The sequence below is a fragment of the Bicyclus anynana genome, chromosome 10 (genome assembly GCF_947172395.1).
Source record: "Bicyclus anynana chromosome 10, ilBicAnyn1.1, whole genome shotgun sequence".
NCBI lineage: Eukaryota > Metazoa > Arthropoda > Insecta > Lepidoptera > Nymphalidae > Bicyclus > Bicyclus anynana.
The window spans coordinates 436,631-451,227 of record NC_069092.1 but is presented as its reverse complement, the minus strand read 5'-3'; the positions used below and the strand labels follow the sequence as shown (position 1 = coordinate 451,227).

Sequence of the window (14,597 nt, the reverse complement as noted above, 5' to 3'; positions counted from 1 at the left end):
TACCCTTTTTGCAGTAAGGCATATTAAGGAACACACGGCTAATAGGGGCGTACATTTGCCAACCGTTGACGTAGGTACCTACTTTGCAGCGCCCCGCTGGCAAGTCTCTGGTATTAGGCAGCGTTTTAACAAAATCCTGACAAATTGAGAGATAGACATAAATGCAATAGATGTTTTTGTTGTACAATATTGTGTATGGATTTAGGATGTGCACAATGTAGCAAATTATGAGACTTCAAAATATCATAAGAACTTTATTTTAGCACAAAAATATTACAAAAGCATAACCGTTCTTCAACTTTCCAATCAAACGAAATTAACTAGAGAAATCACAAATTAGGAATCACTGCGGTTGTTTTAATATTAATTTGATTAAATAACGTTATTCTTAATCTTAATTATAGAATAGAATTTTGAAAATTCTTGGCTTGGATAGCGTGCGCTAACGAAGGATCCTTGTTTCATTTTCAAAAACTTCTACATTTTCAAATTAAGACATTGACGGACGACAGTTCATTAGGCGAGCGTTTAAAAGGGTATTAGGGTTGCCACCATAAAGAAGCCAGTTGTATACAGCAAAAATATTACTGAAAGAAATTAACATTTAATGATTAATTGCCTTCTTTTATTGCTAATACAACTATATTGCATTTCCAGTGTGACTAAAATTGTTCATTTATTTCAATATAGACCTAAATAGCTCATTGTAATATGTATAGAACCACTATGAAAAGTACAGAATCAATACAAATAGACAAATCTTATGTTTAAAAAAAAAATTCAATGAAAAAATAATAATACCAGTTTAATTTAAAACAAAAAGGTGGCAAACCCTAGCATGAATAGTTCAAATAAAAACATATACTACTCTCCTACACAATGTAACTACCAACGTTTGACAAGTCTACCATCCACATATCACCTACTTGGATAGTAGACTTGGTAAACAGAGCTATGCTCCCCACTGGGATAGGGATAGCTGACTATAAAAGCTTAAAATTATATATTTCAATTATACATAAAACTCAAGACTTTGAAAAATTTTAAACTTTGATATCTGTACAACATTATTGATTTATATTAGACAATAATTTACAGTCACGAACTTTTATTTGGGACTCGGGTTTTTTTTATCTTTTTATTTAAATATGACCAATATTTCCATTCCCCTGCAACTAGTCGGTAACAACTGTATTAGGAGTGAGCACGACAATAGACCAATGGTGCGGGGATTGAACTACCACCCCTCGGTGATGACTCTGACCGCTCTTACCTTTGAGCTATTGAGGCTCTACTAACATACTGCAATAAATTTAATCATATAACTTAGACATGACATCTCATGTTAAACATTAACATTATTCGTTTTTTATAAAAAAAAATGTGTCAGTGTTCGAGGACTTTTCAATTTAATTTTTTTGAGCAAAATGAAAGTTTTTACAACTATTACCTATATGGACAAAGTAATATCTGCTATAAGTTGAGAGTATACATGTAAAAGTCAATTTATAACTTTTCATCTAATGGCATGAGAGTGATTTTATAAATAACAGTATAGGTGTTTCCATATAAAAGTTCGCAATCGTACATACATTCGCTAACAATACGAAAAATATAACATCTTTTATAGTAAAATATCTTTTGTTTGTTTTGAGCCTTCTTATAATATGTCAAGGGGTGAATTTTTTTTTTTAATTTTTTGATAGATAAATATGGTTATATTCACTGGCTCGGTATCTTTTGGAAAACAAAATCAACTTATGCTGTGAGACATACATTTTTAATTGCCAATTCACTGAGCGATACAAAACGATTTGTGCGTCTGGGGACGCTCGAGATAAGTGATAACTTACACCTGCTGCTGTATGTGTGAGAGTAAGGGAAGCCAGACAGAGTGACGCCGTAACGCGTTATGTTACGAAGCGGTTTACCCTCCCATAAGAAGTTATCACTACAAAAATGTTTTTTTACCCCCTTTCCTCAGAAAAGCATAGCTGTTATTTACATGAGAACTTTTTATTTAATTCAAATACAAAGATTAGATACAAAGTCATTTCCTTCACAAGTGCCGATTATTATTGAAATATCAAAAATCTTTTCGCTGTGGCAGCGGCGTGCAATTCACAGATGCAAAATGTAATGCTTACCCTAATTAATAACCTTACGCACGCCGATGCTCAGTGAAACTATAAAACATGTATATTGTTTATTACCGCTTTCTTGCACAGCTATGCTTTGGTTATCAGTCAGTATAAATTTATAAACTGCAATGAGATTTTGCTCAGATGAACTCTTTAATTTTGGTTGGTTAAATAAAATTATTAACAATATAGATAAACAAATAAAAATTTCATTTTAGAGATAGTTCATTTCATATATGTACTCGTATGTTATCTTTTGAAATATATTTTATTTTTATTATTTAAAAGACTAGACTTAACTTTAAAATATACTTAAATATTATACACAATGATTACGATTCACGTCTCAACAGTAATAATAGTATTAACATAAAACGGCTCTTTTTTTATCCCATTAAAAAAAATAAAATTCACAGTTTAGTGTTAACAACTCTTATTTGCTAATTTAAAAAGCGTTTAAAAAATAAAAATTCCATTTACACTCCGAGTGTAGCATTTACACCTGAAACAATAAATAGTGGTTTGAACAATGATATTTTATACTAGAGATATAGCATTAGCGCATCAAAAGTGCGGCGGACAAAAATATGAACAATTGTCTTAATTTCATTTAGTCGCTTATTAAACAATGAAAGTTATTTAAACACATAACACCTAAATATTGTCTACAATGTCGAGTTGTGTCACTGTCACCATGCCATGGGAACTTAGAAGAACGTGAAATCTTTATGAAGCAGCGCCATCTACATTCTAGATTTAAGATTCCAGAATAGTAAATACAATTACTTATGGTGTGTATGTATTATAATGTTTTTAGAGATTTAAACCGTGTAAGTATGGAAAAAAAAACAAAAAAAAAAAAAGAATTATTTATCCTTTTAATTTTGACGCGCAATAGGAATTACAGATAGACAGTAACCGTACATTAATTTCAACGATGTTCCATATAGTCATTTGGCCTAGTGGTGTATAACAAAGGTACGATCTAATAATCCTGAGTTCGAGCCCGGACAATGGAAAACTTTTTGTCTTTTGTTTTTGTTTTTCTCAATTGGTTTCTTCAACTTTTACAAAATCAAAAATCTCACATTTACAAAAAATATGCATTATTATTTTTATAACATAATGGATACTATACTAAAAATACCGTAGCTAGTCACTAGATGGCGCTATCACAAGCGTTCCGAAAAAAGTTAGAGTTGCCTATCTATTTCCAATAATACATTGTAATCTTTGACTGTCACTTCAGCTTCGCAACTCGTTGAGCTCCTACAGTGCACATCACAGAATGTCTAGTGGGAGTTTTCAATGTTTTCATACTGTGACGATCGCGTAAACGTAAATGCGAATTTGTATGGAATTGAAACAGTTGTGCAGTAGTGTCACTAGATGGCGCTGTTTCAATTTCTTAGAAATTCGCGTTTACTTTTACGCGATCGTCACAGTATCAAACTGCCACAAGGCGCGCAGTACCTGCGGAAGGTGCTGGTGCCGCGAGCTAGGCGGAGGCCTGCAGCAGCGGCGCGCTGGCCTCGGCCGTGTAGGCGCGCACGGGGCTGAAGGCGAAGGGCGGGAACTTGCCGGGCGCCAGCTCGAAGGCGCTCCACTGGTCGCGGCGCGTGGACACGGCGTAGCGCCGCCACACCAGCTGCCAGTTGCGGTGCGCGCGCACCGAGCGCACCTGCAGCTCCTGCATGCACCACGTTACCATTACACACTCTCTCCTCCCTTTTGAAATATTATCTCTATCTTGAATTATAATTTTCAATTGATCTTGTATGCCTTCAAGAAGCACTAGAATTACTCAATATAAAGAATATATTGGTGATGAAATACCATGCTAGGCTCAACATCTGATGCAGCGCCGGACCGAGGTAAATTTTAGAATGGAGCGAGATCCAATTATGGCGCCTTTCCTGTTTGCTCCTAACATATATACTAGGGCCGTTTGAAAAGTTCGTAGCCTAACGTATATCGGAATGTCATACATTTTTAACCGACTTAAAAAAAAGGAGGAGGTTTCTCAATTCGACCGTTCGATTTCGATTCGATTCAAGCCGTTTAAATCATAAAGATTATAACTAGATTTTCAGACACTTCTTTCAGATACGGCTTTAATTAACACAGCACTAACTTGGTACCGCCTTCAAACTGATCAGAAGGTAGCACATACGATGTTATGTTTCGCTTTTAATTTAATGGAAACTTTTTTATGATTTTGAGGTCGGTTGTTCTTTTTTATTATTTTTTTTTAAATTACCCCCATGTTAAAGCTACATTATTCAATATTTAGCTATATTAATAGAATAAAATTTTATGCATTCATTTGCATTCGTTACGTTCCCCACGCGATCCCGTCAAACAAATCGTGACTAGGTACTTGTATTTTTTAACATGAAAAAAAATCGAGTATCTTAATCTTAACTTAATCACTGCAATGAAGAACTTGAAGAAGAAAGGTTTAGCAAAAAAAAACATTTATGAAGTCATGTTAAAAACTGAAGGTGAATTAGGGCCTTCGTATATATCGTGAAAAAGTGAGTGACGAAATTCCAACGTGGTCGTAACAGCGTCGAAAATGACCAGGGTAGCGATAGACCGTCAACGTCGATCTCTGACGAAAAAATTCAAAAAAATTGTGACATGATCATGTCTTATCGAAGAATAGCAGATGCCCGCGACTTCGTCCGCGTGAAAATTGATGTACATTTTTGAATTTTTTATATATAAAAAATACAAAATCAGATCCCCCCGGCCGAAGGCTGGTGTACTAAAAAGTGCGTGTTTTTTTGCGCTTGGGTAAAATGTCCAGCCATAGTCACAGTCAGAAGCCCTATTACAAACCCCCGGCCGAAGGCCGGTGTAGAATAAAGTTTGCGGCCGAAGGCCGCGCGTTTTTTACGCTTGGGTAAAATGCCCAGCCATAGCCACAGTCGAAAGCCCTATTACAAACCCCTGGCCGAAGGCTGGTGTAAAATAAAGTTAGCGGCCGAAGGTCGCGCGTTTTTCGCGCTTGGGTAAAATGCCCAGACATAGCCACAGTCGAAAGCCCTATTAAAAACCCCCGGCCGAAGGCCGAAGGCCGGTCTAGAATAAAGTTCACGGCCAAAGGCCGCGCGTTTTTTGCTATATCTTAATGAAACAAAGCCTTTATGTTGCCCTGGACTATGCTTAATCTATTTGTGAAATCCGCATCAAAATCCGTTCAGTAGAACCAGAGAATAGTGCGAACATACAGACAGAAGGACAGACAGACAGACAGACAGACAAGATAATTAAAAAAAATGTTTTCGTATTCAATTGCTCATTTCTAATTGCCCTAACTTGATTTTAGTTAAATTTGGGCAAAGTATAGACACTCGATTTCTTCTCTTTTATTATAGTAAGATATAGATAGATAGATAGATAGATAGATAGATTGACTTTTAGGAAGATAGCTGACACAATTTGCCAATAGTGTCAGCTATCTTCCTAAAAGTCAATCTATCTATGAGATGCCTATCAACAGAAGGCAAACATCACATAATCGCCTTGGCTTCTTTGAGTTGAACAAATACGCGATCGACTGACGAATTTTCGCAACTGCTTGGAGTTATTTAAAGACTTTAAAGAAAAAAAATAGCTGGTATAGAAATGTTTCCAGGCCAACAAAATAAGTGTATTGAGCTCTAAATAAAGTTGAAAAATAAATTAACTAAAAAATTATAGCTTTGTAGTTTCCTGGTTTCCTTAGGCTACGAACTTATGGAACGCGAAGATTTTGACCATACTCAGCCCAATTGAAAATCAGGCACAATACCGTCTCTCGATCACGTAGTGCCCGGGTGCAATCATCACCCTAGCGCCCCCTGGTACCTATAGAACCCGCACGGCGAGTGGCGCTTGGGCGCCCCTGAGATCGCGGCACCCGGGTGTAACGCACCCCATGCACTACAGGTAAAGACACTAGCTCACGTAGCGCCTGGGTGCAATCATCACCGTAGCGCCCCCTAGTACCTATAGAACCCGCGCGGCGAGTGGCGCTTGGGCGCCCCTGAGATCGCGACACCCGGGTGTAACGCACCCCCTGCACTATAAGTAAAGACTCTCTAGCTCACGCAGCGCCCGGGTGCAATCATCACCCTAGCGCCCTCTATTACCTGTATATAACGGTTAAAATCCACGCACTCCCTGCACCATAGGTAAAGAAAGACGCCTCTATTAGAAGTAAACGCGCACGTCACGTTCATCTCTTCGCTTTAAATATAGACGATCGAAAGAAATAAATTTATTTTCGATCTTGTCTTTACCATTTCGGCGCCCCCTAGGATTTGGCGCCTGGAGCGACCGCTCCGTTCGCCGTATGGACGGTCCGGCCCTGATCTGATGTGTTCCTAGTTAATGTGCTCTACAATTTTAGAGATCATCTATCATCTATAAATAGGTCACACATTAAGGGGGAGCGGCTTAGTAAAGTTTCTGCAGCTATCATAAAGACATTGACTATTTTGGTATGGACTGGCTCCAATGAAAGGCATAAAACTTTAACCATTGATACGAATATGTCGGCCCGAGTATACCCCTATCTTGTAGGCCAAAAATGCGTACCAAGATATATATATCTCGAGACAAGAAAAAGACAAATGTTAGACGATAGCAATGAGTTGTCGCTCGTTTTGTCATTGCGTTCGGATGACATAAGGGAGTTATATTGCGTTGGGATGATGAGAGATGTTGTTGATGCATTATAGACGTACAGGAGCACAGTGCATATCACAAACAAGTACAATGTTGTTTCTATTAGCCCCAAAGTAAGATTGAGAGTAGCTTTCCCCAATCATACTATAAGTTACTCTGATCTGGAATTACAAGGAAAGACCAAGTCAGACGTAAAGTAATGTTAAATCGTCATCATCATTATTAACAGCTAATAGACATAGGCCACTTGCATGGACTTCCAAACACCACAGTCTCGAGCCACCAGCATCCAAATATTTATATGTCACCTGTCTATGTTGTCAATTACTTGACTCAATATAGTCAACCTATTCCAGGTAATAAAGATATTTCTTTTAATGCTAAATTACTTTTGAGGTCACGGCCTCTTGGGTCGGGGGCCCCGTCCAATCAGGGGCACGTGGCATTTTACCATTCCTACCACCCTGTAATTACGCCACAGTCTTCCAGGAATCGCTAGTCTACAACACCGCAGTCCCGCGCAAGTGCACATCGCTCACCAGCTGGAACAGCTGGTCGTGCTGCTCGCTGGCCTCCTTGCGGCGCGCGCGGAAGCGCGTGTTGGAGGCGGGCGTCTTCTCGCTGCACGCCTTCTTGATCAGGATCACCACCTGCAAGCACAACCATCACGTCATCACATCTATACTGTAAATGCGAAAGTGAGTCTGTCTGTTACCTTTTCACGACTAAACGTCTGAACCGATGGAGATGAATGTTGGTACAATGGTAAATTGGACCTTGAAGCAAATATAGGGCAATTTTTGACCCCAAAATAAAAATAGAAGGGTGTGAAATTGGGGTTGAAAGTTTACATTGATTTCCAGGCGGATGAAGTCGCGGGCGAACTTTAGTATCATATAACCCTTAACAGCCGAACAAAGGGTAATGCCTCTCTCATTCAATATGAGAATGATGAGCAGTAATTTCACAAATACAATACATGCACAACATTAATCCTTCGAGCCGTTTCTGCAGCACTGGTGCCACAATGGAACTCGTACTCGTAAATAACTCGATATTTCAAGCTTTCTATTTTGAAATGTGACGAATTTTGACGCAAAGAAAAAGCCAAAAAAAGGAATAACAGATGAATTATGGGTTTCAAAACATAAAAGCATAAATAAATATAATAGAAATTGAATAGTATAGAAATTGAAATCCAAAAAGGAGATATTTGAGATCAAAGTGGCAGTACGAGAAAACGCCAATCTATACTAATATTATAAAGCTGAAGAGTTTGTTTGTTTGTTTAGCTAATTTTAGGAACTACTGGTCCGATTTGAAAAATTATTTCAGTGTTAGATAGCCCATTTATCGAGGAAGATTATAGGCTATACATTATACCCGTATTTCTACGGGAACGGGAACCACGCGGGTGGAACCGCGCGGCGGTAGCTAGTATCATATGTAAGGACATGATATTTATCCGAACAATTCATGAATACAACTTTGCCGGTTATCACATTATCACATCCTCAGGCAATTTATGCCATTGTTTAACTATTTTATTACTAAGAAAGTGTTTTTGGGGTTTAAGGAAAGCTCTTTATAAGAATAAGAGTTATATTAGTGTTGCTATCCAAGGAGCCAACGTCAGCACTCACCGTGTCGCCCACGAGGCGGTAGTGGCCCGACATGATGCCGAGGCTGTTCTTGGTCTCGCGGTGCCTGAGGTGTCCCACGCACGCCGCCGGCTCGTCCGCCGTGGTCCACATCAACACCGACCCCTCGGGGAAGAACCTGGGAAAGGTAAAACATACCACCCTCTCAATCTGTAGTACCATGTTAGACAGAGATAAAGACGAATAGAATACTCAAACTGCAAAGTTATAAAAATACATACCTACAGTTTTCATACGAATTTTCTTTTGCCCTATATACACTTAAAGTAGGTGCCTCAAACACTAACTTCAGTTTCGGAAAGATAATAATATATAATAATAATAACATAAATAGTTTAAAAAACACGTTTGATACCCATATCATGGGGTATCAAGCAAACCCTTTTATTTGATATCCATATCATAGGGGTGGATTTCAAACAGCCAGTCCGCTATCTTGGGGACTCCGCCATATTGGATTTGTAATGACGTTTCTTAGCTAGTCATGTATTGTCATCAGAACTCGAAAACGTGTGCAAAATTTCATCCTAATCGAAGACCGGGAAAGTGGGTCAAACTAAGACTCCAAGATTTTTCTCTTACATACATAGTTACAAGTGTAGCTAATCTACGCGTGTTAAAACACCAAACTGTATCAGGAGAAGAGTTGTTTGACAGTGTTTGTCAAGTTTTGGTCAGAAATTTTGTCACAATGATAGCCTCGTTGCAATGGCACACAGTTTTAGTGCAAATTTTCCTTTTCTTTTCTGTGTTTATCTGCGGATTGATATGGTATAAGCAGTTACATCCGAACTTCTCTTGCTGGGTGTATTTTGCAGTGAGATGTCCACCCAAAATCCAAGCATTATCTTTCCAGAAATATGGGCTTTTTGCCGAATTAACTGTATGTAACGCCCTGCGGTTTACCATACTACTGCGGGTTACTATCTATGTTACTTAGTAAAGACAGCTTTCAAAGGGTGAAAGGATAAAAATGGCTAGATTAGTTTCAAATCATAACTTATCTTTATAATACTAGTTTGTTTCAATCAAGTGACCCTTACCGAAGGTACCGGTAGTAGTATATGATGTACCAGGGGCGGTAGCAGTGGTCCTGGAAGCTGTTCTCGCCGTGGCGCAGGTACGTGGTCTTGCTGATGTAGCAGCCGTGCAGGTTGAGCCGCGCGCGCTCCACGTACATGTGCCGCCAGCTCGCGTAGCCGTTGACGCGCGGCGTGCCGCACTCTATGCCCCAAGTCCTGGCCATAGACAATGGACTAATTAAATAACGGACGGACGGAATAAATTTTTTGGAGACATTATGTACATACGTATTATATTAAATACTAGCCAAAACGCTGTCTGATCAACGCTGCCATGATCTTAGACCATTTAAATAACAGGCACTGCCTCGCTAACCGTTACCCCTCTGGCAAAGATCAAGAATCAATAATCTAACGCGTTTATAAAAATCGTTGCTATAGAATCGATGTTTCATTGTTGTAATCGTTTTCGTCGTGTAAAGAGCTCCCTAAAAATGCCGGTTTGGGTAGTTTAGTAACAGATGGAGTAACGTTTCATTTGTAAGTATTTATACCTTAATTTTATCAAATTTGTAATAAAAACAATTTCTAAAAAGAATCGATTCTTTTGACGGAACAGCAAAAAAATCGATCAGTAATCGAATATTCTATGTATTTAATCTGTGGATAGTCTAAGCAATGTGTTTGTTAATCTGTGTAAAAATTACGCATGTGTGTATTGCGAGTCAAATTTATAGTTGTGTGTAGTGTATGGACATAGAATATTTTTAATGGTGGTAAATATTTTCGATGTGTGAGTTTACCTCGTCCCCCTAAAAACGACAGACAATTTTGTTCGTGAATTTGAGTGTGATGCATCTCCATTTTCTAATTCCTCTATGGCCATGATGGTCTGATATTATGATATTTTAAGTGGTTTATGACGTCACGTTAACACTAAACCTTAACCAAACGGAGTGTTTGATAAAATTATTAATATTTTTTTGTTTGACGTTTATTCCTCTAGCGACGTCCTCCTCTCACGTATGCCTCTAACATCGTGTCGTCACAAAATGAACGACAACGACGAAAAAAACGAGTGTTTGACGTTTGGGAAAATTGAATAAATATATAATTTTAAATTAACTTTTAACTTAATAACTAATTGATATTGATATATTTCAAACCCTTATTTGATACTACACAAAATTAAAATTGTTTATATTTTTAATATAATGGTGAAAAGTTGGTAATCTTTGAAGTTGAAGTAAAGAGTAAGTTGATTGAAGATATTGCTGAAATGGTTGTGGTAAGTGATTGTTTTCTTGTCTCACCTGACACACATGCATCGCCACAGGTCGGGCTCCCGCGCCGCCACGTACAGCCCGCGGCAGGCGGCGGCGACGCGCTCCAGCGAGCCGGCGTCCAGCTCCGCGCCCACCACCCACCGCAGCACCAGCTGCACCACCTCATACGGCAGCCACGAGATGTGTGCACCCTGACACCGAAAAACACCACCAATTCATAACCTAATGGCTCTCCTGAATCACTTCAATTAGTTATGGAGAGTGCTCTTGGACTCTTCAATCTAGTTCCTTTATCCCTATGTTGTTAGCATCCAGTCACTAAGCACGAACGAACGTAACTCGCACAAAATATTTCCTTTCGACGTATCTAATTAGAAGTGTGTTAATGTCTCCGGGCACATGATTTGTCTACCTTCAAAAGAGTTAATGTATATAGTATAGGTATCTACTCTGTCAGCCTAGACCTTATCATTGAATTCCACAAGCACAATCAATTGCAAGTTGAGATGAGTACTATCAACTATCTTTCCTCTGTCTTAAACAGATTCTTTACTATGAAAGTTCCTCCTTTTTTATGCATTGTTGATTATTTTTTATTTTTCATTAGTTTATCTCTACTGATATTAGATAGCCAATAATTAAGAAGGCGCTGGCCACTAAGATACAGGTTTATCTAGTTTGGGGTATACTTTTGTAATCAAGCAAATTAGGTTTTTAAAATAAAATATTTCTTGGACTTAAAGTTTGTACTCAAAGTCTTTGAAGCCAGTGATCACCTTAGTCTGATGCTCAGGCTGGAACAGATGGCCTTTTCTAGCGAGGATTCTCTGCAGCCGAGCCACCAGCTCCTCGCCCTCTACTGCATCCTCATCCTCACTGTCCTCAGCTGCTTCCGACTGACACACTTCCTCAATCTCATATTCCTCTGTAAAATCATATTCCGTTTAATGGTAACCAAACAAAATTATTCCAAGATCTTAAAAAAATTAAATGACAATTTCTTGATGATGAAAGTCAACCATTTTATGTCACTTTCTTTGACTTTTTCTTCAATATGGATCTAAAATTGTTCAACTTTAGTCATAATCATCTTCATCATCACATGCCGTAACAGCCAATGGACATCCACTGCTGGACATAGGCCTCTTGCATGGACTTCCAAAGACAACAGACTTCATGTCCTCGGTCCACCTAGTGGACTAGTTCAACTTTAGTACTACATAAAATAATATCAGGTCCTATCACCTACAAGTACTTGGTTTTACTATGAATACTACAATAGCTTTGATTTAGTATGGGCAGTACCTTCCGGTGTGTCAGGCCTGAGCTCGGAGCTCTCGTACAGTCTGGCCTCTACATCGGGCACTATCTGTATGGCGCGTTTGTAGTGCTGTATGGCTTCATACAGCTTACCGCCGCGCTCCATCTCCACGCCACACAGAAATAGCTGTTTGGCCTTGAAAAAAATTTTTTGTTTGTAAACATTATATGGGGCACAAATAACACTATTGCAGTTTAGTTTACCTTAATACAAATGGATAAATCTGCTTGTGTTTCAAAGCACTATACCTTCTCTTCATCGGTCAGCTGTGGAGCAGGCTCCCGTTGCACAGGCTTGGCAGGCCGGCTCTCCTTGTGCGGGGACGGTGAAGACTCCAGCTCACGCTGCCACTGCTGGCGGAACACTGTCAACTCATCTTCAATCTCCTTTTTCTGAGAATTAAAAGTCCATCATATTTAAATTATTATTATTATTGTTGAACAGGGTTAATTTCTGTTGGTTCTTCAAACATTCATTAATAATGACTATAGGATGCAGAATAATGTAAAGTTAAGTTTCATACATATTAAAATAATTGAAACAATTATTTTCTTTTTTAATTTATTCTGTAATCTTATCTAAGTTCTAAGTTGATTATATATTATAAATATAAACCTGATGTTAGTTTAATTTCAGCAACCATTACCATTTTGCATTTTGGTTTGCCATAGAAAAGCCCATGATTGTTATTATAATTTAGGATAACTAATTATACCAGAATTTTAGCTTAGCTAAGCTTCAATCAATATTATATTAAATATGTAATTGTAAAATTAATAAAATTTACATTGGAACATGGTAGAGTCAACATCTGAGAATGCTCTGGTTTCAGAGAGTGCACAGAGGATTTACTGTCAGACTTGGATGAAGGTGTTGCTTGGTTTTGTCAGTTTTTCAAGGATAATAGCAAAATAAATAAATTTGTCACTATTTATTTGTCACCTGCTTCTTTTCAATGAATATAATATGACTTAATTATCTACTAAGAAGTCAATAGACATAGACCTCATCTTCAATTTGTAGGTTGTCCAGTGCCTGTGTGGCGTCACACACAGAGTGACTGGAGGAGGACGAGTCCTCCTGCTCCTCCCCCTCACACTCCCCCGCGCCGCCTGCGCCCCCGCCGGCGCCTGATCCTGCTGCTGATGCCTGTCATCAAATATACATACTATTTATATTATACTAGCAGATGCCACGGAATTTCGCCAGAGTGGTTCCCATTCCTGTAGGAAAACAGAGATAAAATATAGCCTATAGCTCCCAGGGATAGTGTAGCTTCACCACCAACAGTAAAAGAATTTTTCAAATCAGTTCAGTTGTTTCAGAGCCTATTCAATTGAAACAATCAAATCTTTCCTGTATAAAATATTAGTAAAAATTATTGAACAACCGTGTGCACACACAGACATAAACTATCTATTCCCTCACTCTCATAAATCAATGGGGCAGTCCACAGACACAATCAGAATAAAATCAGGCTCCTAGAAAAGATCAATAGCAGCCTGGAATTGGTTTTAAAGATGTATTTCAGGCCTATTTTGGATAATATGTAGTAAGTATTCAGTAATGTTGCTTGGAAGACAAGTTTATGACCCCAAATATGTATTCTCTAAAATATGTTTGATACAAAATATTCAATATTGCTTTCAAATGCATAAAAATCAATAAGAGTCCAGAAGCCCTGAAAAGTCATTTAAATCGGTACCTTACCTAACTATATAATGTAGTCAATAAAATAACTTTATCCAATTATAAGTTTTAAAGGTCCAAAATACATGAATTTTACAATAAAACTATGTAACAGGGAACAACATAATGCCAATATTTGCAAAACATATTGCTTTATTTCTTACCATTCCTGTGTGTTAACTTAATAGAATGTTAATAGAATAAAATCCTTTTTAATGCTAATCGTCTTTTTTTTGTCGGATTTGTTTTATTTGTGGAATATTTAAAGTAAAATCCAATCCAACAAGTTTAATAATATTGACAAAATTTGACAACTGACAAGCACAAACGTCAAATGAAGGTGACAAGACATGACAAAAAAGAAAGATTGCATTGCATTCTCAGACCAATTATAGAAGGACCTGTATCGCACTCATAGTCGCAAACAAAATTGTCTGTCATTTTCTGAGGAAAACGAGCTTAGATTTGGTTTATATCATACACTAAACTAGAAGTTTTTGTCCATTTTTACACCATACAACTACACAAAATGGTATTTTTACGGAGCATTTTAACCGACGAACACGATTACAACTATTTAACATCGATTCTATAAAGACAGCTTTTATAATCGCATTAGATCGTTGATCATATACTTTGACAGAAAAGTAACATCTAGCGAGGCAGGTCCTATACAACAGTTGGTCTGAGATTGCATTGCTCTGTTGAGTTAAAAAACTTTTTCTTACCGGTCTTAGCATTGGTCCACCGATTAATAGATAGTACTTTTAGCCGTTTGTGGATAGTACTATCACAAACGG

The 14,597-nt window shown here is 38.0% G+C and overlaps 1 protein-coding gene across 1 annotated transcript; it reads right to left on the bottom strand.

Moving 5' to 3' along the window:
* Positions 1 to 239: 239 nt before the first annotated feature.
* LOC112053197 (F-box only protein 9) lies at positions 240 to 14,120 on the bottom strand. The gene is made up of 11 exons (XM_024092526.2): positions 13,962 to 14,120; positions 13,114 to 13,257; positions 12,357 to 12,500; positions 12,093 to 12,243; positions 11,564 to 11,712; positions 10,815 to 10,978; positions 9,523 to 9,717; positions 8,462 to 8,597; positions 7,358 to 7,468; positions 3,615 to 3,831; positions 240 to 2,643 (listed from the first exon to the last, which is right to left on the bottom strand). The coding sequence occupies exons 1-10, from the start codon at positions 13,962 to 13,964 to the stop codon at positions 3,640 to 3,642; spliced, it is 1,389 nt and encodes a 462-aa protein (XP_023948294.1). The 5' UTR covers positions 13,965 to 14,120; the 3' UTR covers positions 240 to 2,643; positions 3,615 to 3,639.
* Between the last annotated feature and the right edge of the window lie 477 nt (positions 14,121 to 14,597).

Excerpts from the sequence above, each read along its gene's own strand:
- LOC112053197 (XM_024092526.2), bottom strand. Across the intron at positions 12,244-12,356 it reads AGCTGACCGATGAAGAGAAG|GCCAAACAGCTATTTCTGTG; the intron begins GTATAGTGCTTT and ends ATTTTTTTCAAG. Across the intron at positions 3,832-7,357 it reads ACGACCAGCTGTTCCAGCTG|GAGCTGCAGGTGCGCTCGGT; the intron begins GTGAGCGATGTG and ends TGGTGCATGCAG.